This window comes from Heterocephalus glaber, unplaced genomic scaffold, assembly GCF_053883595.1.
Source record: "Heterocephalus glaber isolate CG9 unplaced genomic scaffold, H.glaber_assembly_v1.0 deba00000331, whole genome shotgun sequence".
In the NCBI taxonomy this organism is placed as follows: Eukaryota; Metazoa; Chordata; class Mammalia; order Rodentia; family Bathyergidae; genus Heterocephalus; species Heterocephalus glaber.
In genome coordinates, this window is record NW_028258142.1 from 65,210,685 (window position 1) to 65,237,670 (window position 26,986).

Sequence of the window (26,986 nt, forward strand, 5' to 3'; positions counted from 1 at the left end):
CGTTCAGACAAAGGCTGTTTTCAGGGCCAAGGGGTGCGGTGATTCCTGTTACAGCTCCTCCTGCTGACCTTGACGACACACTGAGCTTGGGTTCAGCGTGGACCTGCTGTAGACACCGGGAAGCAGGTGACCATGACCCAGATGGTGGGGGCAGAGCCTGAGCGCTGGGCAGTGTGTCCGTCCCCAGGCCTGGCCGGGGCTCAGCAGTGGTGGACGACGCCCCTCACGGGCAGAGTCCTACGCAGGGCACACTCCCTGCATTGCACAGGCTGCACGCTCAGCCCAGGCCTTTCCCCAAGTCTTCCTCTGCATCTTTCCCCTCTGGTTTTGCAGTGAGGGACGAGAGCTGGGAGGCACCGTGGTGGTGTTGGGTCCTCCTGTCCCAAGGGGTGGCTTGCTCCAGAGTGCGGGTCGAGCCTGGGCTGCTCGGAGATGGCGTGTCTCAGAGCCGCTGCTGACCGTGAGCCCCAAAGCAGGACCCTTTGCTGACTGCTCTGTCCTTCCCCCGGCCCTTGGGATTCTGATAGTCAGAGGAATGAGCCATGAAACGGTCGCTGTCCCATTCCTGTTCACTGAGTAGGAGTCAGAAATTGCCTTTGAAGTCCAGGACAGAGTTCATGCTGTGTCAGGGCAGGAAGGCTGTGTGGGAGAGGCAGTGCTGACCGCCTTCTTGGCCTGGAAAGCACTGCTGTCCTCCGCAGCCTGCCTCGGGACTCTCCCGAGCCCTGTGGTGCCCACACTGGGATTCTACTAGGACCCCTCCTGCAACTGGAGACACTCGTCTGTCCACGCAGCTCCCTGCCTTGGGCCTTGAGTTTACCTGCTCTGTCGCAGCAGCTGCGGGGAGAGGAACAGCAGCCAGGCCTCCGAAGGGCCCTTGATGGGGAGAGGCTGGCATGGCCAGGCACCTAGCCCCAGGCACCAGTGAGTGCTCCCCGCCAGGGCTTATCACTGACGCGGCACCGGGCTTCTGGAGCCCTCTCCTGCCCATCGCCTCTCTGTGCTGTCCCAGAGTCGTCCTTCTGGAGCTGGGGGACAGGATTGCCCTGTCTCGGGGACCTTGGCCCTCGCTGGGTGGCTGGGCTCAGGCTGGGAGCTGCTGGGCCTCCCTCCCTCCTGCTGGTTCCATGTGGTGCCCTGGAGGTCTGGCCCCGGCCGCTGGCTGCACCAGACCTCACCAAGGGGTGCTGCTGTCTCTTGTGGGTGCTGCTGATGAACCAGTTTGGATCTGCACAGTTGCCGAGGGCCACCACAGTACCCAGGGGTGCTGCGTTTCATTTCATCGTCTCCTCCTCCATACGTAACCTGTGTGGCAGCTTTCATGTGCCTGCTTTTTCCAAAATTAATCCTTCAGTTTCTCGTGTTTCTGTGATAAAGTACCAAGTGCCAGGCCTTTCCCAGGTGCCCTCCCCGGAGCCCCGGTTGCCATAACTGTGCAGCAGTGCCAAGGGATGATCGGTGTTGTGTGTGTGTGTGTGTGCTGGGGATGAGGCAAGGGGAGCACCAGAGACACAGGCATTTGGGCTTGTCACATAACGCATCTCTCGGACTGCTCTCTCCTGGCAGGATGACAGTGCCGACCTGAAGTGCCAGCTTCAGTTTGCCAAAGAAGAGGCCTCGCTGATGCGCAAGAAAATGGCCAAGCTGTGCAGGGAGAAGGACGAGCTGGAGCAGGAGCTGCAGAAGTACAAGTCCCTCTATGGGGACGTGGACAGCCCCCTGCCCACTGGGGAGGCCGGCGGGCCCCCCAGCACGCGAGAGGCTGAGCTGAAGCTGCGGCTCAGGCTGGTGGAGGAGGAAGCCAACATCCTGGGCCGCAAGATTGTGGAGCTGGAGGTGGAGAACCGGGGCCTCAAGGCGGAGATGGAGGACCTGCAGGTCCAGCACAAGCAGGAGGGAGCTGGCCAGGACCGTGTGCCCCGTGCCCCGACCTCACCCTTCGGGGACTCCCTGGAATCCTGTGCCGAGCTGCGCCGGCACCTGCAGTTTGTGGAGGAGGAGGCCACACTGCTGCGGAGGTCCATCTCCGAGATCGCGGCCCACAACCAGCAGCTGACCCACGAGCTGAGCAAATTCAAGTTCGAGCCCTGCCCGGAGCCAGGGTGGCGCAGGGACAGCCTGGGGAAGGGCACCATGGCCCCGCTGCAGGAGGAACTGCGGTCAGCCAGGCTGCAGATCAGCAAGCTCAGCGGGAAGGTGCTCAAGCTGCAGAGCGAGAACCTGGCGATGCTGTCCAGTGCCCACCTCGGGCTGCAGGCCCCGAGCCCCCGTGACAGCGACGCCAACAGCGACACCGGCCAGAAGGAGAGTGACGTGGAGGACGGCCGCCTGCCCCAGCCCAAGCGGGAGGGCCCTGTGGGTGGGGAGAGCGACTCGGATGAGACGGTCGAGAAGACGTCAGGCTTCGGGAGCCGAAAGCCGTCGGAGGCCAGCGAGCCCTGCCTGGCGGAGCTTCGGGGGCCCAAGGACGCCGAGCACCTGGTGGCCCTGAAGCGCAAGGCCCAGCAGCTGGAGCGCACCATGGAGCACCTCATCACCGACACCGACAGTTTCCTCCGGAACTCACCTGGGCTCCAGGCTGAGGGCGAGAGGGCCCTCGGGGGCCAGGACGAGCCTCACCTGCTGGGGGCCATCAACAGGAAGATGAAGGCCTTCCGGAAGGAGCTGCAGGCCTTCCTGGAGCAGGTGGCCCGCCTCGGGGACAGCCTGTCAGCCCTGCCCCACCACACGGAGTCATCCAGCTTCCTGTCCACCGTGACCTCCATGCCCCGGGACTCCCCTGTTGGGAACCTGGGGAAGGAGCTGGGCCCCGACGTGCAGGTAAGGGGTCTCCCAGCCTCGCCCCACTGCTGCGCCCCGCTCCTCCTCCTCCTGCTCGCTGGCCTGGCTGCTCTGGGGCTCTCGCTGCTCATGGCTGCCTGGCTGTGATCTCAGACCTGCACTGTACTAAAGCCTCTGCACCAACCAAACCCTCACTCTTGGTTGGGTTCCTGTTTTGCTTTTGAGTTCTCGTTCATTTCCCGTTTCTTCCTCCGTCCTCCTGTGTTGTTTCTAACCACGCTGCTGCTCAGTGGTTCCTGGGCCCTGTCTCGACACAACACTCAGCACACTGTGGCCCCAGGGATCCGGACGGCCCGGCCCGGCTCCTTTCCTGGTGTTGCAAACCACCAGCCGCCCTGGCGAAGAAACACTGAGGCAAAGTTTAAGACAGCGTCGGCTCTCCTCGCAGGCAGGATGGGCAGCAGACTCACCACTGATGCCAGGCCCCTCCAGAGTTTAGCGTCTGAGGGGCGTAGTGTGGCCCTAGGCCTAGGCCACCTGCTTCACTGGAGATTAGGCAGAGTGGGGGCAGGAGCCCCTCCGAGAGAGAGAGAGAGAGAGAGAGAGAGAGAGAGAGAGAGAGAGAGAGAGAGAGAGCCTGTTTTGCTGGGAAGTCGCTGCTGCCACAGCCCTGGCGCCCAGGCCCGTGTCCTGGCTCGGCCATGGCTCGCTGTGCCTGGATGGGGCTCGCGCTGCTTCACCCGCACGTAAGGAAGAGCCCGTCCTCTGCGTGTCCTGCGTGCTGTGTGCTTGAGGTTGAGTTGTGACCTGTGTCCTCTGTTGCATGCGCCTATCACCCGAGTGTGCACTGTCCTCCTTCTCTCTGCTTCCAGCTGTTCCTGCCCATCTGCATCTCTCTTCCCTCTCATGCAGCTCTGTTCAAGCTAGTTTCCCTGTTTAAGTGTTTCTTGTCTGGTAGCGTTTATCTGGTCATCGACTTTGTCCATTTTTGTCTTCTTTACCACCCACCCCACCCCACCCCTGGCCCCTTGTCCTTTGTTTTTTGTTTAAAATTAAAATTTAAAAAAAAAACCCAAATCCCTCCCCTGCACCTCACAGTCCAGAATGAGAGACCAGCAGGAGTGGCGGCTGGGGCCAGACCGAGGGGAGGACCGCGACAGCGCGCACCTCCACACTGCACAGGAGCTGCACCGCCGGGCCGATGGGGACACCGGGAGCCACTGTCCAGGAGGCCAGAGCTGCTTCAGTCCCAAGGTCAGTGGGCTGGGCTGTATCACCTCCTCGTTCCGTGTGGCTCCCCGTGGGACTTCCAACCTGCGCCAGGGGCTCGGGGAGCAGCGCAGGAGGACACGAGCCACTCACCTGCTGGGATTGTGTGCTGTGCCTGCGGGTGGCAGCCGTGGGTGCCTGGTGGGACGGCTCTGGAAGAAAGCAGGGAGGAAAGCCAGGCAGGATCCTTCCTAGTCTGGAAGAAACTCTGCCCCATGGTTCTTTGTCACCTGTGTCTTGTGTGACCCACCCCAGGGAGCCTGGGGGCACTGCTCAGGTCCGCTAGCACAATCCATTCCCCACCTGTGGCAACCTGTCTCCATTGCCATGGCAAACCTGTGTACACAAAGCCACAGCCACTGCGCGGGTACTGCTGTCCCATAAGAGAGGTGCTCTGAGACAGAAGTAACCCCACCCAGATCAGAAAGGTGTCCCCAGGGAGCGAGTCCCGGCTGCCACCCACTCTTCACTCAGGTCATTGGCAGGACGAGAGCTGCAGGCCACCCACAGAGAGGGACGCAGCCCCAGCGTGAGGACTGGGTGCCAAAGCATGGGGTGAGGGACAGCCAAAGGGGACAGAAGCTCACCCTACAGCAGGGCCAGGCAGTTTGGTGAGGAAGTGGAGCCCGGGCCCTGCAGAGTGGGTGGCTGGGCAGTGTGGGTCGGCCGCCCTGCCCAGAAGGACCCAGGCAGCTCTACTTACCTCGTCTCTCTGCCTTTGTGACTGCCTTCGCGAGAACGTGAAATTCCCCTGTGAAAAGCTCCATTAAAGACAAGTGTTCAGGGCATCTTGTGCGGCTCCTCATCCTTAGTCCCTGGAGAGAGGCCAGGCCCACCCGGGCAGGTGGCAGCCAGGTCCCCACCCCAAAGGGAAGCACGCCTGCGCCCACGGATATGACCAAGATGCCCACACAGCTGGCCGGGGAGCAGGCAGACCTGGGGCAGTGCGGCCTGCAGGGTGCATGGACACCAAGTCCATCAGAGCTTGAGCCCCCAGTGTGCTTCGCTCAGAGTCGCAGGTCAGGAGGCCCTAGGTTGGATACCAAAAGTAATACGGGAGCGAGGATCTGGGGACCTCGTTTAGCCCAGCAGCGCCTTCTGACCAAGGAGCCTGCACAGGAAGCACCTTGCCAGCCCTCCAGGCCGCACACTCGCACACCTTCTCCAGTGTGCAGGTTGTGGGGACGTCTCCGACTGGCGGTGAGAACGTTTGCCAAGCACGCGTGACCCACATCTGGGGCAGAGGCCTTGGGAAGATGCGTTTCCCAGCCGCAGTTAACGCCGCTCTGAGCTCCAGGTAGCAGGGACCCCGGAGGCCCGGCGCTGCAGCTCCCCTGCTCCAGAAGTCTCCGGCCTGTTTTCCCTCTGTCATTGGGAGTGGGAGCACCGGCCCACCCTGGCCTCGCGTGATTGTACGCGGACAGTTCTCGGGACCAAAGAGCCATCAGTGAGGAAATGCTTTACGAAGCACCCAGTGTGTGAGAAGCGGGTAGACGACATAGCATGGGCAGCGGGCGAAGGGCCCCCCAGTGGGAGCTGGGTGACAACAGCAGCATAAATGAGAAAACATTCTGAGCTTCGGCAGAAAAGAAGCAACTGTTTCTCAGTTTCCATTTGTGGAATGCCTTCCATGTGTTTGGCCCTGAAGATTTTTATTTTTGGTGTCAGGAGCAAAAAGAAACTACTTTGCAAGATTGAGGTATCTTAGCCAGCTTATAACAATGGCTGTTACTAATGGTAATGCCAGTGGCAGCGGTGGTAACAGACACCACTGAGGAGAGAAAGGGAGGGGTGGTTCTTACGGCTCATTTTCAAAAGAGGCCAGGAAGGGGTACCCCGGAGCAGCTTCCTGCACCTGCGCAGAAATTGGCTGCTTGAAAGCTAACCCGGAGTCTGAGGACAAGTGTTTGTGGTGCCGGTTGCCCTCTGTGGTGCTGGCACGATGCCCATGCTGTGCCCAGCGCTGCCCTGCGGCCCCCTTGAAATCTGCCTAGAGTCACATTTGTCCGGAGCAAGCCGCGCTGGAGTATTTCATCTGGAATGTGCAGGCACCTTAAAAATAGTTCTGAAGGAGAAGTGGCCCAGCGTGGACCCCGGTCGGATTTCACATAGAGGAGAAGCCACGCCTGAGCCCCAAAGATTGAGTTTCTGCCTCAGAAATCTCCAAGAGCTCTTCTCCCTCGTTCCTCCTTTTATTCCTCCACCGTGGAAGCGCACAAACATCTGCTGCCCCTCGTGCCCCACTGTGAAACGCCAGTCACCATAGAACCCCATGGCGCTTATGCCAAGCATTGGGCCATATGTGTGACCCACCTGTGCTGCTTTAGAAAGAGGAGGTGACATCCCTGGCAGGACAAGGTGGGACCAACCAGAAGCAGTCTTGGTAAGGCGGAGACTGTAGGTCCCGAGTGACTAGCACTGTCGGCCTTATAGTGACTCTGTTTATTGAGGTAGTGACCGTCTTCTTTGTGTGGACAGGAGTCACGAGCCACGTCACTGGAGATGTTCAGGAAATGAACAGTGGGCTGCAGCCTTGCAGGGCATGGGTGGTGGGTTTCAGGCCGCGGGCATAGCAGAGTGCCCCCATATCAAGATGAATGTCCCAACAGCCTGGGGAGCAGGAGGGGGCATTTGTTTAAATAAACTGCCCTCACAAAGGGGTCGGAGGGCCTGTTCGTTGTGTGGTCGGCATCTTAGGTAAGTGAGCAGATGGTGTTCACAGTCACATCTCTTGGGGATTTGGTGGTAAAGGGAGCTGTTTGTTTTGTGTGACAGCAAACCCCAATGTATGTGATTGTGGCAGCTGTTTGCAGTAGAGTTCACTCAGACTGGACCTTTTGCCGCTGTGTTTGTTTTCTGTTTGTTGTAACACTGGAGTGACTCGGGCATCCTGGTGAGCGAGGAGTGGCTGTCGCAGGAGATTTACTACTGTGTTAAAAACGTGGACCCCACAAGATTCTGAGGTTCTGGGTGATCGACAGGACCTGCATGCTCCTGCCACCGACCAGGCTGCCGTCTCCACCACTGCTCTGGGGCCTCCGTGGGGAAATGGGACCCATGGCGGGGCCACCTTGGGACACCTTGCGGATCCTGTTCCTGGACCTCTCCTCTGTGCAATTCACACAGATCAAGTGATGCTGAAGTCTGAGGCGCTGCTGTTTGTTTAAAATAAGAAAATTCAGATCTTTATTAATGTGAAAACAGGTTGACCATCCCTAACCCAAAATCTGAAATCTTCCAAAATCCTCAACACTTTGAGCACCCACAGGACTTTATAAGTGGAAAATTCAACACTCTGAAACTTTGTTTCATGCACAAAATGATTAAAAAGCATTGCACAAAGTTACCTGCAGTCTGTGTGTATAAGGTGCATACAAAACACAAATGAATTTTGTGTTTAGACTTGGGTCCGTCTTCCAGACACCCCATTTGCATATGCAAATCGTGCAGGACCCACCCAGAACAGTCCAAAACCTAAAACACTTCCAGTCCCAGCACTTTGGTGAAGGGATATGCAGCCTGTCTACAGAGACTAAGTTAGTTGCTCTCTGCTTGTCTTAAACAATGAGCTTGATGAGAACATCTGTTTTGGTATCTAAAGATAGGAAGCTTTGGCTGGTCCCTAATGCATGAGCGTGTGGAGGGTCTTCACAGTTTGGATTTGCAGAGTAACGCGTGACTGAAAAGCAAAGCTGGAAGGTCCCCTGAAAACGTTCCTGCAGAAGACACGCAGGCTGCAGGAGACAACCCAGCAGGGCGGGGCAGTTTCATTTCTGTGCTCAGCCCAGTGCCTGACAGTGCCCATCTCACTCAGTACTTGCTGAGTAAAATGGATGAAATGCAAAACATCCTTTTATGATAGGGCTCAGGTAGGGAGCTCCCCAAGGGCTGGGATTGATGCAGAACTGAAGACATTGGCAGTCCCTGGCTGTGGGGTAGAGTAGGGGTGGTTACAGAGTTGATAACCAGAAATCTCAGGCTTCTCTGGTGCCAGGGGATAGGAGACGGGGACTTGGACCCAGCACTGATGGGGAAGGAAAGTGACAAACAGGAGAAACGTTTGCCCACTGGCTGCCGGGCGGCAGAGAGGCAGCAGGACCCTGGCCACGCAGCGTGGGCTGTGGGCTGCAGTAGGAGGAGCCATGGCGGCCCCCACATAGCCTCAGGCTTTGCACTGGGTACCAGGTGGGTCCCTGAGGCCCAAAGACAGGAGTCCGTATTGCATAGCTGCCTTCTCCAAACCCGGGGTGGGGCGTGTTCTCAACCGAGTCCTGGCCAAGACCACGGATCACTAACTGCTCACTGAAGATGAGCTGACGACAGAGGATTTCAGACACATCATGGAAACAGCAGATTCCGTGCTCAGACCTTGAGAAAAGAAGATCGTCAGGCTGAGCCTGTATAGGAAGTGCACTCAGCACTGTTGCCGGCAGGCGCACATGATAGAAGAATAAGTTGCGGCCCTAAAAGCCTGCACACATACTGGTTTCAGCGTTTACTGTCTGTTTGCAGTGTGTTGTGCTCGCCTTCCCCGTGGGGCTCGGTGCGTGCACAGAGCATCTTCGCTCCTCACGCCCCTCTGCCTCTCCCCTCGCTCTGACTCTTGGTCCCCATTTGCAGAAAACCTCTCTGCATTTCTATCATCTGTCTTTTATTTTGCTCTGTTATTTTTACTTTGGGTTTCTTCTATAAGAGAAACCATATAAAATTTAAGCTTGTGTGTCTGATTTATTTCACTCAATAATTATGTTCTCAAGGAAGACTGCACACATTTAAAACATAATCAAATAGACCTTTGAGACATGAAAAATTGGTCACTGGGGTAAATTCAACATGTAGACAAATACCTGTTTTCAGAGAGATTCCTCATGTAGAAGACTAGGTAATAATCTCCAACAACTAGCACGTCGTAGAAGTGTTTAATGTTCTCAGAAGCTCTTAGTTCATAAAGTAGGAGGAGTTGAAATCTAGCTTTCAAAAAGTTTTACCCGAAGTTGGCAAACTCCCAGCATGTCTCGGACTCTGGCTCCGTTCTCCTTGTTCTCCTTTCTGTCATCCAGGGAGGGCCCTGCACTGTGCTCTCCTGCGTTTCCTGCTCCTGGGCCCTGGTCCTGGGGTGGGACACCTAAGTCCCCTCTGACCAGGAAGAGTGGTGACCGCAGGGAAATAGAACAGACGGGTTAGAGGGGACAGATGAGCTGGGGGCTGACGTGTTTCTCTGGCAGCGATCCACTGACTCCCAGTTTTATAAGTCACCTGTGTTCACGTAGCACAAACCAGCAGGTAAAATGTCAGGCTTCGTTTTTAACAGTGCCTGAGATTTTTAGTGTGACAATGTGTCCACCTCTAGAAAACACTGTATTTCAAAGGTAACGACTGTGCTCGCTCTCCTGTGCCATGTGGACATAAACAACGGACCTTACCGGTGAGCATGACCTCACAGGTCCCTTTGCCTGTTTTAAACCTGGGTGTGGATCTCTTGGGCAGTGTGTGCCACCGAGGCTCGAGGGCAGGTGACTGCCAGGGCAGCTCTGTCGCCTGAGCACCCAGGGCCACCCTGCTGGGATTGCACGTGGACCTCCCTCACCGACAGGCGCCTGGACCCGTGAGGCCCCTCGTGGCTTAGGGAGCGACTGTGACGGGCAGTTGCCCGACCCGGGTCACGCGCAGTCTCCACGCCTCGTGCGTCTGGAGGCCACTGTAGTGGCAGGGACCCTGCAGGTGCTCCGGCTCCCTTTCGCGTGGCCGTGTGGTTGTGGTGGTGGCTGAACTCACACTGGGTCCCCACGCAGCCACCTCACCTCCTGGGAGGGAGCTGAAAGGGCTCCTGGGACGTCCGCAGTCACTCCGCTACTGTGTGTCCGCTTGTGCCGCTGTCTGTCCTGCGTTGTCACCGGGCGCTGTTCTGCTTTCCACTAAAGCCCTTCCTTTGTCCCACCGGTAGCTCAGGGCCCCCTGTTTTACCCAAGCAGAGTGTATCGGTAGAGGAGCTTCAGGGCCAGCTCGCTCAGGCGGCCAGACTGCGGCCAGAGGAGGCAGAGACCTGACGGATACCATCCGGAAGGTAAATACGCACGCGGGGCCGGGCACACCTCTCCTCGCGCTGCAGAGCCCCTGTCTGTGCCGGGCACGGTGGCACACGCCAGTGAAGGAGGCTGAGGCAGGAGGAACACAAGTTCCACCCCAGCCTGGGCAACTTAGTGAGTCCTGTCTCCAAGTGGGATATAGGTAAAGCTCAGTGTGGAAGCCCCGGGTTCAGTCTCCAGTCCCGGGAAAAACAAAAAGCTGTCTTATCAGGCACAGGAGCCAAGGCCAACAGGCACAGGGGACCCCACCACCCCTCACAGACCTGTCTCCTTATCTGGGGGCGTTCTGCACATGGGACCCAGCCCTGCAAACACTGTTTCTTCCTCCACTGTACATACAATAAAGCTGGACTCACAAAGTAGGTGCAGTAACAGATGAACACAGTGACACAGCAGAGCCATCATAATGATAGAGCATTCTTTAAAGCTTACAGATTGGCTATTTTTGGCACTTCCAGTTTGATACTTGGGACTCTGAATGACCACGGGTAGCTGAAACCACAGAAAGCAAACCCATGGGCACGGGGTGACTGCTTATTGTGGACTCAGGAGAGTCTTCCCATGTCTAGCCGTCCCTGCAGCAGAGCCAGCCAAAGCTGACAAAGCAGGGGCCTTCAGTCCCGCCAGACAGGCAGTGTGACTGTCTCCAGGTGGCTGCACAAAGGGGAAAGCTGACAGGAGCATCAGCTCACCCCTAACCGTTGTTTTCAAAACACTGCTTCCACATGGAGCGGAGGCAGCAGGAGGCTCCAGCTTCTCCAGAGTACGTGTTGCAGGCTGCTTGTCTTTTACCTGCAAGGTCTGTCCCTGGATTTCCCGGTACACAGGGTCTGCAGGTGCAGGCGGTCCTCGCCCACCATCCCGCCCTGCACCCACATCTGATTTAAGTTGCACCCAGATCCCCAGGTTCATGGTTGCTGTCCGCTTCTTCTCCCCTTCATGTGTTCTAAAGAGCTGTGTGTTTAAAACAAAACAAAGCAGTCTGTCTTGCATAGTGCAGCACGCTGTTGCACAGTGTGTCCAGGGATTGCTTCTGCTAGGAGCGAGCGCAGTACGCGTGTGACCAGGGCCACCAGGGTCTAAGTGGGTCACAGCCTGATTGGGGCTTGCTCGGTGCCCCTCAAGGCTTACAGAGTAGGAGTGGCAGCACGGAAGCCTCCCAGTGCCTCTGCCTGCCTTTCCCGGGAGGTGCACACCCCTTGCCAGTCACGCACCTGGAGGTCAGCAGAGGGAAGTGGCCGTGCGTTACGCAAATTGCTAATTGGAAATGTTCTGGCACCACACCACATGGGGCTGGGCGGCAAGACATTGCTGGGGAGGCTGCTAGGAAGTGGGGTCCCAGGCACGTCTCCTGCTTGGAGTCCCTGGAAGGGGTGGGTGGAGGGAGGGACTTCAGTCCCACAGGCTGTTCATGGGGGAGGGGACACTGTCCCCTGACGTGCCCATGCCAGCCCTGAGGTCGGGTTGCAGGTGGAAGCCAGGAGCTGAAGGAGCCGAAAGGGCCAGGGAGCGCTGGGTACTGCAGGTGGGGGATGAGCACGACCCTCGGCCTGTCCCCATGGTCCCCCACGTCAGCGCCTCAGGAAGGAGCCGTGTTGCTGTGTCGCCCCGAGGAAGCTCAGGCTTCTCACTGCGTCGACCTGGGGATGCCCAGCGAGGTGGGGCAGACACCGGGTTTCCGTGCGTGCAGCTGCCCCCCCATCGCACCCCAAAGTCCCCAGGGAAGAGTGGCCGTGGGACCCACAGGGCTCCCGACACATGGGCAGTCACCATGTCGGTGTCCTCCCAGCCTGAAGCCCCACACTGGCAGGTGTCACGCGGCTGCTGACACCACACTGTCCCCGCGCCTCCCGAGCCCAGCTGCGGCCCCACTGGCCCTCACTGTCACAGGCCGCTGGCCCCGGGCCTGCACGTTAATCCAGTGCTTAGGGGAATCACTGCCTTGGTCTTCGGGAGGTGAGGTTAGGAGAGGCCCATGGTGCAGAAAGACTGCTGTTCTAGCCCCTTTCGGTGTGCGAAATGGAAACCTTCAATCTTGTGTATCACTTTAGTACAATAGGTTTTATTCTTGTACCTTATCTGAAAAATAAGGTGTAATTTGCACTTCTTTGCTTAATCAGAATGGACGCTTACTAATTCACGCACGAAAGGCTGTTGAAGTGTTTTAAAAACAGTAACCTAGCCAGGCATGGTTGCACACATCTGTAGTCCCAGCTCCTGGGGAAGCTGAGGCCGGAGGATCACTTGTGTCCAAGAGTTCGAGGCCAGCTAAACAACATAGCAAGACCCCTATTTCCAAGAAGAGCAAAAAGCAGGAACTTGACATTAAGCTGGAAGATACTTCTTCCCCAGCAGTGCCTTTGTGTCCCTAGGAGAGATGTCGATCCAATACGGTGTTAGGTCCTTAGTGTGGAAATGGGTTGTCCACTCTGGGGAACAACTCCTTCCACCACCGCGCTGGCTCCCAGAGGGCCTCCCTCCCTCCCTCCTGTCAGCTCTGAGTTCTCGTCTTTCCAGGGCTGCGGGGACCCAGGGGCCTAGGAAGCGTAAGGGCGGGCTCTCCACTTCCTCACAGTGGAGTGCACCTGTGTGCCCAGCCCAGACACAGGAGACGTGGGAGCTGCTTCCGTGGCAGTCGGGTCCTGTGTCAGCCACTGGTCCAGAGAGCAAGGGGTAGAGACGGCGCCGGCCTCCATGCGGACAGGTGGAGTGGCTGCGCTGCCTCCCGGCCCGGCCAGGCCCGAGTCGCCCCGCCCCAGGCGCTGCCTTGCGCAGCTCCTGGCAGCATGGCGTGCATGGGGTCCGGTCCTGCAGGGGGCCCCGGCTGGGCATGGGCGGCAGGTGGAGTGGCCGCTTGTCACCCTCTCTGTTCCATTCAAGATGGAGGAGGAGCACCTGTACGCACTGTGCTGGAAGGAGCTGGAGATGCAGAGCCTGGCGCTGCAGAGCACACTGCACACACGCACCTGGGGCGAGGAGCGGATGCTGCTGCAGCAGGAGCTGGGGGTGCTGAGGCAGAGCATCTTCCTCTTCTACCTCAAGCTGCGGTGGCTGCTGAAGCACTGGCGGCAGGCGAAGCAGGCAGGCGGCAGTGGGGAGGACGGCGCAGAGGTAACACGGCTCTGAGCTCTCTTTCTCCGTGCCACGCACACCTGCACGCACACCAAGCTGTGCCCGTTATTTGAAGTCACCCTGCCTGCTTGGATCCAAGGCATGGGATGTTTGAGAGCTCTGCTGACCCTGGACCTAGCTTTGAGAGCACCCTGGCCCATAACTCCATTGCGGAACCGTTTTTGCTGTTGTCTCCTTTGCTGTTGGTTTCTTATTGTGTTGATATCACCCAAGGCCCTTTCCCGTCTCATCCAACCTTGCTGGTTTGTAGATGCTGCTTCCAAAGCCTTTTCCCCCGACCCCTTCAGTTCACATCCCCGATGCCAGAGTCACACTCGCCAGGTGCCTTCCCCGGGTCTCCAGAGCCACCCGACCTCCTGCATGTTCTTTCCATTGTGTCTCAGGACCCTGTGGGTGACAGCAGCAGGGCGGAGAGGCTCTCGTTCTGACTGGGCTTATTACTAAAGTGAGGGAGACCGCAGGCTCCCAGGCCCCATGGGCAGTTGGTTTCCTGTGAGCCTCCAAAGACCTTGTGTCTGCTTTTCACTCCAGGGGCCGTGTATGCAATTTTCAGTCATGCTGTGAAGGGTAGTTGTCTTTCCTCAGGTTGCAGGAAATCTCTAAAAATTAATTCAACCAGCTTCCTAGTACGCACGACTCAGAAGATCATCATTCGGCTGTAGAATAGTTGTGAGGTTTCCTGTTGATCGGTGCTCTGGAATTTCTCCTCCTCTCATTTATAAAGCGGTAGCCGTGAGCAACACTGATCTGTGAGAAGTACGATTTCTTGGCAATTTTTAGTAAGCTGAGCACCACCCCGTGCCGTTCAGGTGGAGGGGATTCCGTGTGTGAAATGCCTACGTGGACACCCTAGGGACAGAGACTGGCGAGAAAGGGCTCCACGTCGTTAATGGATAGCTGTCTTTAGTGAAAATCCGAATCCCCACTCCAAGGTTCTCAGGAGGCCGAGGCACTTGAGCTTAGGGGTTCGAGGCCAACATGGGCAACATAGTGAGAGCTTGTTTTTTTAAAAAGAAAAATGAGGCCATCTAGCAAAAGGCTGCAGGCAAAGCTGTGTGTCCTGTGTGCTGATTTCAGGGCGAGCATCCAGAGACCCTCCCCGGGCTCGGGGAGCTCGGAGTCCAGGGGTGCCTCCAGGCAGACGGGCTGGAGCACAGTGACGGTGACCGAGGCTGTGCCTTTCCGGTGGGGGAGGCTGCTCCATGCGCCCCAGTGCAGATCGGCGACCACGCATCGCGGCTGCAGACTGTGGACGGGGCGCCACTCCACAGGCAGGTGGGTGCCCGCATCCAAGCCCTGTGCTGTCCCCCTGGCCGAGTGCTGGTGTCACCATAGCAGAAATCCTCCACCTCACCCTGGCCGCCATGGCTGCCCATGGTTGCTGGACCTTGGTTAGCAGCCTTGTCGATCGGCTCCTGCCTGACCATGGTCCATTCGTTTACTGGGCTCAGGTGCGTGTGTGAGAGGACCAGGGTGAAGGCAGATGGATTGAGCATATCCCCAAGGGCCAGCGATTCACCTTAGGGGAGGAGATTCCAGAGCTTCCTGTGGACTTGAGCGCATGACCATCTTACAGGAAAGAGAGAGCCTAATGCGATGCTCTTACCACGGCTGGAAAGAGAACTCGGAGCAGGACTTGGCTGCATGTGGGGCTGCACGGCTGGTTTGCAGGCAGAAAAGAACGAGTGTGGCATAGGCGTTCATTCGTGTGGCATCCTTTAAATCCCCGGCACATATAAAGGTTCCGGGTTCTCTACTATGGCACCAGAAGGACAGTGTCCCAAATACAAACATTTGATGATCCCTGAAAGTAATGTCGAAGTATACGTGAAGGGAGGTGAGATTTCGATCCTAAGTCGTTAGTGTTGCTGAGCACCATAGAAATAGACCAGGCTTGGTGTGGATACTACGGATAACGAAATGTCCTTTTTTTTGGTTGCATTTTTATACAAAATAGGAGCTACAGTAGATTTGGAGAATTGAGGCCCTGAGAAGGACTCTGTATTGTCTTTTTCGTTGTGTTGCGGTTTAATTTGGGGGACAGGGTAAGGCAGGGACTCACTATGCACTTCAGGCCGACCTTGAACTCACTATGTACTCCAAGCTCGCCTTGAACTCACAGTGATCCTCCTGCCTCAGCCTCCCAAATGTTGGGGTTACAGGCGGGCGCCACAGTGTCCAGCAGGGCCCTGTGTTAAAGCTTGTGACTTCGGCCCAGATGCGTGTGAGAAGCAGCGTTGTTCTCAGCGTGGCTCCAGTCTTCCACCTGCACAGCTGCTCTCCCCTTCCCGTCCACCCCTCGTGTCCCCAGCATGAGGACTCAAGGGGGAGTGGACGCTTCCCAAGGACCCTCGCCTTGCCCACACCGTCACGAAGTGTGTCGCTTGCCGGTGTCCACAGGGAGATTGTAGATCATGGAAGAAGTTTCCTGGCAGTGATCTGGTTAGGAACTAGACTGCGACTTTGCAAATGACGCCTTCAGCGCAGTCACATTTTTGTTTTTAAAAGAGATGTCCCGGTCAGACCTCTGAAGAGACTGATTGGCTCAGGTGGGCTCCCTTCAGCACACCGAGGTGGGCGTCACCCCTGCGGCCAGATGCTTGGGAGAAGGAAAGACTGACCCATCTGGCGTTCTGAACAGCAGCCATGGACAGTGTCACCCTGGGAGTGAAAATCATGGAAAGTCACCCTCGTTTCGTGTCATCTCCCGTTTTCCTCCTGCTCTTTCCGACATCAGTTTGTAGCAGTTTTCTTCACAGGTGGGCACAGATGTGGGGCCTCTGGTGTGGACTGTGAGCCACACAGGTGCCCGGCAGGCTGCCCAGGCGTCCACACTGTCAGACGCAGGCCTGCCTGTCCCAGCCATGGAAGACTAACAAGCTCTACTGTGAGCGACCGCTGCCCGAGAGTGACCCCGAGAGTGACCAGCTCCGGTACAAGCTCCACTCCTGTTGATGGCACGGTGCCAGCCGAGCTGCGTAGAGCAAGAGTCAGCACGCGTCACAGCTCCTCTGCAGAGCCAGGACCCCAAGGAAGCCCAGAACCTCACAGGGGGACAAGCTCGTGGGTAGCGGAGCCGGGCGGCTTTCCCGAGGACCAGTGACCAAGCCTTGTGTTCCCCAGGCCCAGGTCTGCGGATTGTGGTGAGCTGCACATCTCTCAGTTGGCGCCGTAGATGGCAACATTTATCAGGCTACCAAAGGCGGCACATACTGGCCCGCCGTGAGAGCTGTCAGACACTCCCGAAGTCGGGGCTGAACCCCGGTGATGCACGGTGCTGAATCGTGACCTCGTGGTTCAGTTGGCTCAGCTTCTTGACACTGGACTCATGACTTCAAAGTTGTTTTTGTATTTGGGGATGTGACGTGACTCTTGCTACAGCAGCCACGTGCAGATGTGAAGAACTGATGCAGAATTCACGGTGAGAGCCGAAGGGATGCTGTTTCCAGTTGTCTGTAAGGCCTCGCCTGCTCCTGGTCACTGAAGAGTCCCACCTGGTCCAGCCTCAGCTCCGAGTAGCACTTGGGGACCTTTGTCCCTGGGCCGGGCCTGGAACCTGGCCTGTTAGACACTCCGGTCCCCACAGCCGGCTTCCTGGCCATCCAGCTGCCCCCTTTCTGTCTTGCCTGAGATAAAGAAGCTTCCAGAAAGAACACCTCTGCCTCCCAGGCATGGTAGCACGCCTGTAATTCCAGCCCTCAGGAGGCTGAGGCAGGAGGATCACTGCAAGTTCAAGGCTAACCAGGGCTACATAGTGAGTTCAAGGCTACCCTGAACTGCAAAGAGAGACCCTGCTTCAAACAAACAAACAAACAAAAAAGAACACCTGCCAGATGAGGCCTCGTTTATTTTTGTGGTGTGTGGAGATCAAACCCAGAGCCTGGAGCACGCTAGGGAAGCGCTCACCACTGAGGGCCACCCCCAGCCCTGACTTTTTCTTTTTTAAGGAAGAAACCTCCCTCTTGAGCCTAGACAGCGCCTTCTTTTGAGGTTTGTGTTTCTTCTCCCCACCTCAAAGCTTTGCAGCCTCTCTGATAAGACAACCCCCTGCACAAAGGATCGAGGTCTCAGAGCCTCTGGTCTTTGTGGTCGTTTGCTGTCCTTGTTCCTGCTGCTCTGAACCTAGTACATGTACAGGTACACACTCACACGTAGCCAAGGAGACCCAGTGAGGGGACTGTCTACCAGCAGGTAGCTGCACACCTGCACAGTGGGTGACGGAGTTCTAACTCTCCCTGGTTGGTGACTCTCCCAAACGACCACTGGATTCTCGCCACACCTGCCCTGATTTCCTGAGCCTCTGAACCATAACTTAGAGTTCACTTATTAACTGTGGGCCTCATTGGTCCTTCCCTCCCTGCATTTGTTCTGGGCATGCTGGGAGTGACAGCAGGCAGAGGGCCCCCTCCGATGGCACCTCCATACCAAAGCTCCTGCTAGCAAGTTACCCTCAGGGCAGCCTTCCATGACCCCACCTCTTCTCTCCATTGGAGGATAATGGTCTTAGAAAAGAATCTTTGATTCATCTGAATGTAACAGTGAAGGTAAAAATGATAGGGCTTACTTGTGAAATATTGCTGGCTGGTGTCACAGGAAGGTCTCGTCCCAGGATTCCTGCTGACAGAAGAGGGGCTTTATCAGTGTGCATGAATCAAATAGGAGCTCCCCAGCATGCCAGAGCCCCCCGCCTGTGTGGAATCACCTCAGTGAGCAGCAGGCGGCCATCGCCTCTGTTCTGTGGCAGCGGCAGGTCAATACATCTGTGCCAGCTTTCAATTAAGCCCGTCTCCAAGGTTAATGGCTCTGAGGCAGTCGCCAGGGTCGATGGCTGGAGGTTTAGTGTCCCCGGGGTAGAGGTAAGATTTCACCTGACGCACGCGTCTCAAGTCTGGGAGTTTGAAAGGCAGTCTCTCAGGTTTCCGGGCATGGTGGCTCATCTGTGGCGCCCCATTAGCTTCCTGTGGGTGATGTTCATTGGGGACTTGCCCAGCGGAGTCTGGCTGGAGGCTGACCTTGAAGCTGTGTGAAGTGACACATTATCTCCTGGTCAAGCTCCAATCTCAGTTTTAGGAGTATTTTAAGCCTTGCCCACACGAAATGAGATGGAAAGGGCTGAAAAGCCCTTCCATGGAAGAGAAGGAAGTGCTGAAGCCATCTTATCTTGTGTCTGTGCTAGGAAACCAATGAGCTGATCTCTGAAGAGATTGAAAAGTTGGGCTCTTGAGTTGAAACTGACCTATACTGAAAAACACACACCCACAGGCCTTGGGGCTGGATCCCTGAGCCAGAGCGTCAGCAGGGTTCCAACGTGGCTTTAGGTAGAAAGAGGACTAAGTGGGTCCCAGTCTTAATTTGATTCTTGATTTGGGTCACCGTTTTACCCAAAACCTATAAGCGGGGGAGGAGAGAAGTGACTTTCAGACTTTCCTTCTTGTCCCCCTTGACTTGGGAGAGGACAGTATTCTCACAAACATGAGATGCTTCTCTAAGGCAAAGTTAAAGGGAAGCACTGGGGCTGGGATGTGGCTCAGCAGTAGAGTGCTTCCCAGCGTTCTTGGGGCCCTGGGTTCCATCCGCTGTCTGTGAGCAAGGAAGGGAAGGGGAGGATGCAAAGGCAGGAGAGGGCAGAGGGGAGGGAAGGGAGCTTGTCATGCGGGTATCCCGTCAGAATCTGAATATTCCCGGCTTGGTTTGTGTGGTTTCCTTGGGGATGAACGGGGGCACCGTCCAGGGGTCCAGGCTCACTTCCTCAACATCGGGGCCTTGGCAGCAGCTGAGCTCCTCCTGGCTGCAGGTCTCCTCTGTAAGATGGGAACACAGCACTGGCTGTGAGCACAGGGCTGCTGAGAAATGCAAGTGCGGTCGTAGGGGCCCGTGGGAGACAGTGTTAGCGATTACCATGACGGGGTTTTTTGTATGTGTGTATAAAAATTGTGTAGAAGCGTCAGCCTGGCCATGGCTCATCCGCGGTCTCCAGAAATGTCAGCATAGACATCCTTTCTGGCTGACACACATTTGTGGCAGAAGCTTCCCTGGCTTCCTGCCACCCCACCCGGTGTCCCTGGGCTTCGGGGATAACAGGCACCGGTAGCATCGATGCTCCAGGCTCTTGTGTTCTCTTTGGCCATCTTCACCTCAGAGCAGTTTAGGGGCTCATTTCCTGATGATTAACGTGGCCCTGGGGTCACGGGCTGTTATGTTGATTACTCCAACCCAAACATGCATGAAAACATTAAGGCTTAATTTTATTGAATCTGGTATGTGCTAAAGCCAAAAAGTACTTGCTTTGCCTCCAGAGAAAGCAAATTTTCCATCTCAAAAGGACTATAAAGTTCTAATTCTAATGCATTTAGCACTTGTGTGTGGTGTAGGGGCTGAGAACTACCCCAGTGGAGACCATGTAGACTTGGAAAGAAGAGCTCCTAGAAAGCTATTGATGATGAGAAGGTATCGAGGGGTTCTTTGTCTCCTCTTCGGTGAAAATTGGGTGATTGCGCCAATGACTGGATCATACTTACTGTTACTTCATGCTTAAAATTCTGTTGACTCAAAAAATAGTGATTTTTAATAGTGGAGTGAAAATATTAAAGAGATCTAACATAAATACATAATTTTCCAGCAAATTCTATCCAAAGATGTGTTTCTGAAAAGATTTTGCAGTACTCGCTCAGCTGCGCTTACATAATTTTAGTTTTGCTTTTTTTACACATGTAATTTTTAGAAACTCTTGGTGTAGAGTTTGGGAAAACTGTGCATTTACCACAGCTTCACCCAGTTGAGGAGCATTTGTCTCCCTGAAGGTGGTGGCAGCTTATTTTATACTCAGGTGGTTGGAAAGAGTGTGTAGGGCTTTGAGAAGGTTCTCTAACTGCTGAATTTTTCAAATGGTAATTGATTTTCACTTTTATTGCCATTTGTCCCAAGTAAAAATTGGTATTCAAGGCGAAAAAACCAGAGAGCAACAAGTGCTGATAAATAAGCCTTTCTCCTCCATCAAAAGCCTACGTCTCTGATGGCGTAATTCAGTGAAGTTATGGGGACAACTCTGGAGTTTTCAGTTAGTTAATCTGCTCATATAAAAGGATTTGTCCTTAAGAATTGAACTTTAGTTAACTGTAAAACCATACGCCTAAAATCTCCGAGCTGCTCCCACGGAGCCTTAGACCGTGGGCGAGTGTTGCTGGCTTAATAGGCTGGGTGGCCGGGCCTGCACTTCGGTGCTTTCGGGTCAGACAAGGCCAACAGTGTGCTTGTCCTGGTGGGTACCGCAGCTTGGCTTCAGAGGGCCAGGCCCAGAGCAGTAAAACAGCCTTTCCGTGAGGTATGGACAGAGCCGCCGTGAAAACCCCTTCTCCGCTGACCTCCCGACCCCGTGTACCGAGTGTGGCCCAGCCTTGTGCAGGTGCTGCAGTGCACGTGGGCGGGGCCTAGTTCCCCAGGTGGAGGCGGCTGTGAGGGGCTCGCGTGAGAACAGGAAGGTGGGGCCGGCCGCGCCAGGCTGAGTGTGTCAGAGTTGGCTTTCCTTGCAAGGCATTGGTTCCCCCCACACCGGGTGGCCATGCTTGGCACTGATACACCGCCCGGGGACTCCAAGGCAGATGTAATAACCTGTGCACAGAGCGCGCAGCCTCCGTGCTCTCTTCTAGTTCCACAGCTGGCATAAGTGGTGGCGTGCACAGAGGGCATGTGTGCGTTTTCTCACGTCTGCGCCCCCACGCCAGGTGGCGGAGCCTAGTCCTGAGCTGGAGACCCCTGAGGGCCCAGGGGGCGATCAGGCAGCCTGGCTCTTGCACTTCCTACATCTGCGCCTCTGCTTCAGGCCCGAGGGTGCAGGCCTGGGTTCTGCTGTGGGCACCCCTGCCTGGTGCCCGGGTGGCCCAGCTGCCCTGCCCCAGCCCCAGACACCGTGGACAGCAGGGGTCTCCTTTCTGCCCCCAGCAGCAGACCTGTCCACCGGCGGTCAGGGCCGCCCCTTCTCCCACGCGGAGTGCTCCCCGATGTCTAGCTGAGCTGCCCGCTGTCCTCGCAGGTGGAGCACTGGCAGCTGTTCAGCACCCTCAAGGCCCTGCTGGAGGACTTCCGCTCCGAGCTGTGGGAGGACGAACTGGCCCGGCGGCGCCTGCAGCAGCAGTACGCCAGCGACAAGGCGGCCTGGGACGTGGAGTGGGCTGTGCTCAAGTGCCGCCTGCAGCAGGTGCCGGGGACAGGGTGCCTCACCGCCCAGGTCGGGGTATGGGGGGCAGTGCCCCGGTCGGGGAGAAAGCGGGTGGCAGCCATGCCTCTGCTTACGGTGCCAGCCCCTCCTGGCCCCCGGGGCCCCCAACACCCCCAGGTCCCTAAGGTGCCTGTCAAGCAGCAGACGTCCTGGCCTCATTGGCCCATCTGCCCCCAATGAGGTTGGAGGGGCCAGTGTGACAGCGTCACCGCGCCGAGCTGACACAATTCTAGGCGGGACGCAGGAGCAGACTGCGTGGGGCTCTCTGAGGAAGGTGGGCCTCACTGTCCTTCAGACGCCTCACGGGACTGGCAGGGTTCAGAGCCCCTGCCCAGGACCGGCCATCAGTTCCAGTCCACTTCCCACACCAAGGGAAACTGAGGCCAGGAGGAAGAACTCGTCTCAGATCTCAAGCCACTTGGCGCGGGGCGGGAAGAGAGCCAGGGTCCTGCTCCCTCCTGCATGTTCCCTGCCAGCGGCACCCCAGCCTCCCCCAAGGGCTTCTCCCCTAGGCTTCCTGAGGTGATCTGCAGCCTCCACGGCGTCTGCTGCTTAGGGCTTGTCCCGCCCTGGTCGTGGGGAGGAGGTTCTGTGCGTTTTGATTATCATTTTCCTGGGCTTCACCATGGTAGAGGTTCGTGTGGACTGCCTTGGTCAGGAGAGAAGAAAATAGCAAAGACCGGAGGCATCATTCAGACAGCCCTGGGCAGAGATGCGACAGGCCTGTTGCTCTCTGGGAACACACACCTCCCAGCACTGCCAGCCGGCCCGGGGCCCCAGCTGCTCACCTGCACTGTGCCTGGCTCGGCAGTGTGCTGTGGGCCGAGCCCGTCTGCCACTGGAGTCAGGGCCATCACGCTGCCCACCGCCTGCCAGGCACCCGTAGTTAGGGATGCTGTTGTCTCAGCGCGCGCGGCACTGGGAGATGGAGCAAGGCTGCCCTTGGCCAAGCTGCTTCTCCTCCTGTTTACGGGTGTGTGTGCAGGGCACCAGGTCAGGGAGCTACATATTTTCCAAGACGTAAGCAGCTAAAGAGGGGAAGCATGATCTTTGATGTGGGCCCATTTCAGAACATCTCATCTTTGTTGGGAACCTGGCATCCACCCACACATTCGCTACAAATAAAGGCTCAGGGAGAGTCAGCACACACCGGGAAGCGGAGCTTGGACTGAAACCCCAAGGCCAGGTAGCGCCAGGTGGGCTCTGTCCAGATCGCCAGGGAGGTTTCTTCAGCATGAGCGACCTGGGAAGCTGTGAACGTGAACGTGGCCCATGCCAGTCCATCTGTCATTGTCCTTCCACAGGGTTGCAATGCAGCACAGTTCAATTCTACTGAAATTTAAATATGTACTCTCAGCGCCATTTCCCTAATCTGTGATTCCTTCAGCTGGCTCCTAAAGCAGTTCTTGTGCACGCCTAGGATCCAGCTTCCTCCGATGGGCTTGTGGTGTGGCAGGCCACCGGGACAGGGCTGCCGTGAGCAGTGGTGTGGAAAGAGCCTGTGAGCCGAGCAGCTAGTTGGGGGCTCAGGGAGGCTGCACGAAGGTGTTACGGATAGGTGAGCTTGGCACATGCAGGAGAACATGGGCCCGTGGGACCTCAGGAAGAAAGGTGCGTGGGAGCTTAGATGTGGGCCCAGGGAGGGTTGAAGCAGTCGATGCTGTAAGCCTGATTTTTATGGAGTTTAGATCTCCTTTTTAAAATGATTACTTCGCCTTCAAGGTGGAGATAAGCTGTTAGAAGTGAAGGAATGGCTGAGCCTGGGGCCTCCAGATTGTCCTTGGGAAGCTGCAAGACTAGGACAAGGGAAGATGCACTGTCTCTTTGCACACTAAGCTCACACTTCACCTCTGAGCTGCATCCCAGCCCTCGACGCACCAGATGTCCACCAGCCTTCACCATGAGTGTGACTGCAGGTGACAGGCCCCCCAGAAATGAGGCAGTACTCCTGGGAAGGAGCCTCTGGCTTCCCCAGATGTCCAGAGGGGTCCGGGCACCCGGACTGCAGAGAGGAAGGTTGGCAGCTGAAGGCTCTTAAAGGGAGCAGGTGAGCAGCGGGTGACGTGGATGTGGCAGGTGCAAATCTGAAGGAAACACGGAGAGTAGAAAGTAGCAGATGCTGCGGACAGTCAGGAGCCAGCATGGCTCCCAGGTTTCTAGAGCCGGTGCCCAGGTGACAGTACCTTCACCAAGACAGAGTAAGAGAGAAGAGGCTGACTTTGAGCTGCCATAACGGGTCCTGTACAGAGGGCTGGGTGAAGACGTCCACAGCCACACCCACGCAGCAGGGACGTGGACTGAGAAATCTGTCATCAGTGCCACACGAGCATCACGGTCCTCACTTGAGCTGAGATGGCTGTGTCTTCTTGTGGCGATGCGCTCCTTCGAGAGAACAGTCACGCTTGTGGGCCATTGCCGGGAGCTTCGTACAACACGTGGGTGTACCTTGGGGACAAGTGAGTGTCAGGAGCAGGGACCTCAAGGAATCTGCAGGACTGCATGGAGCCAGAGAGGTCCAAGGAAGGACTCAACATACTCGCCTTCAGGAACCTGGTAGAGGAAGGGGACTTGGAGGCGAAGGCAGCGGGGGAGTCTAGGTGCTGCCCAGTGTGTCGGAGCCTTTGGAGGCCAGGTCGGCTTGGGGGAGGAGGGCGTTAAACCCGATCTCCAGAAGTCACCGGAAGCTGGCAGCGCCGGGCATTGGGGTGCAGCCCACAGGTGGAGATGTGCCAGGGCTGGGGACCGGGTGTGGTGGAGAAGTGGGAGGCCGACTTGCAGCAAACGGAGTGCGCAGAAGCCGCGGAAGGCAGACGCAGGCTCCCTGCCCACCCCACCTGTGGGTGTGGGCTGCAGCAGCTGCTGTCGGCCTGAAACTCATCGGCGCCTCCCACTGGTCTGCTGATAGTGGACGTTTCTTCCTGTTCTGTCCCTGCATTATCTTTCCCCTTGAACACACGGGTTTTATTTTCCCCGAACTCATGTCTTGGGCCAGTGGGGCAGGAGCCATGCTGCTGGTTCACCTCCCTCTGTCCCGGCCCTGCCTGTGTCACTGGCTTCCTTGAGCAGTTCCTGTGAGGACAGGCCAGGCCCTCCCTCTGCTTCCTCTCCCAGGAGCTTCCTGCTCCATGCAGATTGGGGGAAGCAGTGTTTGCTCCCTCACGGGAGAGAGGTTCAGCATTCGTTCTCTCCCGTGAGCCCTCATAGGGAAGAACTTCCGGTTCAACCGAGCAAATCCTTAGCAGCCTGAAGCAAGTAGAGGAGCTTTCGGAATCATACGCCCTGGCTTAAGACTTCAAGCAAGTGGTTTCAGAATAGTCAAAAGTATCTGATTAGCTGCATGTGGTGGCCCACGCCTGTGACCCCAGCACTTGAGAGACTGAGGCAGGAAAAACACAAGGTCCTGACCAGCTGGGCACCACAGCTTGCTCATCCCTGCTTCCTCCATTCCCTCCCTCCCTCCTCTCGGTCCCCCTCCCTTTTGAAAAATATCTATTTCCCTGTTTCCCATTCTCTCTCTATTATTTTGCTCTTTATTTGTATTCTGTTTTTCATATCAGAGAATCCATACAGTATTCAGGTCTGTGTATCTGATTTGTTTTACTTAATATGGTCTCAAGGTGCATCATTTTCCTGCAAATGACTCATTTATCCTTCTTGATGGCAGAGTAGTGCTCCACAGTGTGTAAATACCACCTTTCCTTTATCCATTCTTCTGTTGATGGACATATAGGCCTCTTCTAACATTTAGCTGCTATTAATTGTGCTTCTATAAACAGGTGGACGTGGGTCACTGCAATATGAAGTCCTTAGCTCCTTTGGGAAGACACCTAGAAGGGGAGTAGCTGAGTCAAATGGAATTTCTAGTCTTAGTTTTTTGAGGACTCTCCGTACTGGCTCCTGTAGCTTGTGTGCCCACCAGCAGTGTAGAAGAGCTCCATTTCCCCCGCAGCCTCCCCAGCCCTCGTTATCGATTTCTCGGTGACGGCCACTCCTTCTGGGCTCCCATGGAATCTCAGTGTTGCTTTAATTTGCATTTCGCTAGTGGCCAGCGATGATGTACTTACTGGCCATCTGTATATCTTCTGAGAAGTGTCCGCTCATTTCAGATGCCCATTTTTTGATTGGGCTTTTACTTTGTGGGGTACCAAATGTTCTTAATTCGGACTTTAGAAATGAGGTGGTTTCTCCTGTGGGACTGGCCCCGGCTGGCCTCCGCAGGTGTGTGGGCCGCGTGCACATCCCTGAGCTCTGCACTGCGGTGCCTGCTGGCTGCAGGGTCCCTGAGTCTTTCTCCTTCCAGCTGGAGGAGAAGACAGAGAAGAGCCTGGGTGAGCCCGACGCCGTGGTGGAGAGCAAGGGCGCACTGAAGAGGGAGCGGGAGGCGCACCAGAAGCTGCTGGCCGACAGCCACGGCCTGGTCCTGGACCTGCGCTGGCAGATGCACCACCGCGAGAAGAGTTGGAGGCGCGAGAAGATGGAGCTGCTCGAGCGCCTGGACCGAGAGCGGCGTGCTTGGGAGCAGCAGCAGCAGGAGCTGGCCTGGAGGATAGAGCAGGTGAGTGGCACTCCTGGGCTGCCCGGCCTCCTGGGGAAGAGGCAGGAATAACAGAATTTCCACGGTGAGTGTAGTGGTGCACTCTGCAAGGCTGAGGCAGGCGGATCTCGAGGTTAAGCCCAACCTTCACAGCTTCACAAGGCCCTGTCTCAAAATAAAAATGGGCTGGGGATGCAGCTCAGTGCAAAGGTCCTGAGTTCCGTCCTCAGCACCACCAAAAGGAAAGGAAAAAAAAAACCAGATCCTAGGATTCCTAGCTTAGGAGACCTGGGTCTGGCTAGATTGTGTGTATCTTTGCATCGCTCTGATCCCGTGTGTACGTGGGGTTGGGAGGATGATAACTTTTGAAAGGAGTTCGCAGAGGAAACTTCAAAAAGGGGTCATTTCAGGCCATAGTCAGCACTTCCTGCGGCAGAGCAAAGGACGCTTGGCCTGCAGTGGAGGTGTGGTCGCAGCGACTGCCCCAGCTGGAATCCTGGCCTCAGGGAAGCAGCTGCCACCCGCACCACCCCTCCTGTCATCAGGACCCAAGCAGGGAGGCTGCCGGGCGCTCCCCGTGCTCCGCCAAGCAGACGTTAGAGGGACTTGGAGCAAAGCGGGGAGTGGGGAGCTGTTCTCCTCTGCCCAGAAAATCGTCCTCTGCATTGCAGCAAACTTGGAGCAGCTCAAGCAGCTGCCGTGGTTCCCGAGTGACGTGCAGATGCAATTTCCAAACTGCACTGATGAAGATGCGGAGCCCGAGGCTGGGTTTCTACCTATGACTTGATTCCAGCTTGGCACACTTACGCGTTCCCTGGGCCTCCAGCAGATTATTAATGGATGAGAAACTGGGATCGGGAAGAGGAACCTTGTCGCTCCATGATCCCTGGGGGGCCTGGTGAGGTGCGCTCTGTGCCGTGTTACGCGGGTGCCGTGATGACGGAGGCTCACCCCGCATGACGTAGGAGG

The 26,986-nt window shown here is 56.6% G+C and overlaps 1 protein-coding gene across 6 annotated transcripts in view; it reads left to right on the forward strand.

Moving 5' to 3' along the window:
* Positions 1–26,986, forward strand: part of Mtcl1 (microtubule crosslinking factor 1) — an 86,306-nt gene that overhangs the window by 46,136 nt on the left and 13,184 nt on the right. For 3 of the 6 annotated variants that reach the window (XR_015444801.1, XM_013075293.3, XM_004853223.4), the window contains exons 5-10: positions 1,567–2,820; positions 3,880–4,035; positions 13,017–13,247; positions 14,346–14,543; positions 21,298–21,462; positions 25,784–26,038. Coding sequence is in view for 5 of the 6 variants with exons in the window: in XM_013075293.3 (XP_012930747.2) it covers positions 1,567–2,820; positions 3,880–4,035; positions 13,017–13,247; positions 14,346–14,543; positions 21,298–21,462; positions 25,784–26,038 (2,259 nt within the window). In the remaining variant the exon portion in view is untranslated. The remainder of the gene's footprint in view (positions 1–1,566; positions 2,821–3,879; positions 4,036–13,016; positions 13,248–14,345; positions 14,544–21,297; positions 21,463–25,783; positions 26,039–26,986) is intronic. The other 3 variants (XM_087194874.1, XM_013075294.3, XM_013075295.3) reach the window with 3 other exon arrangements.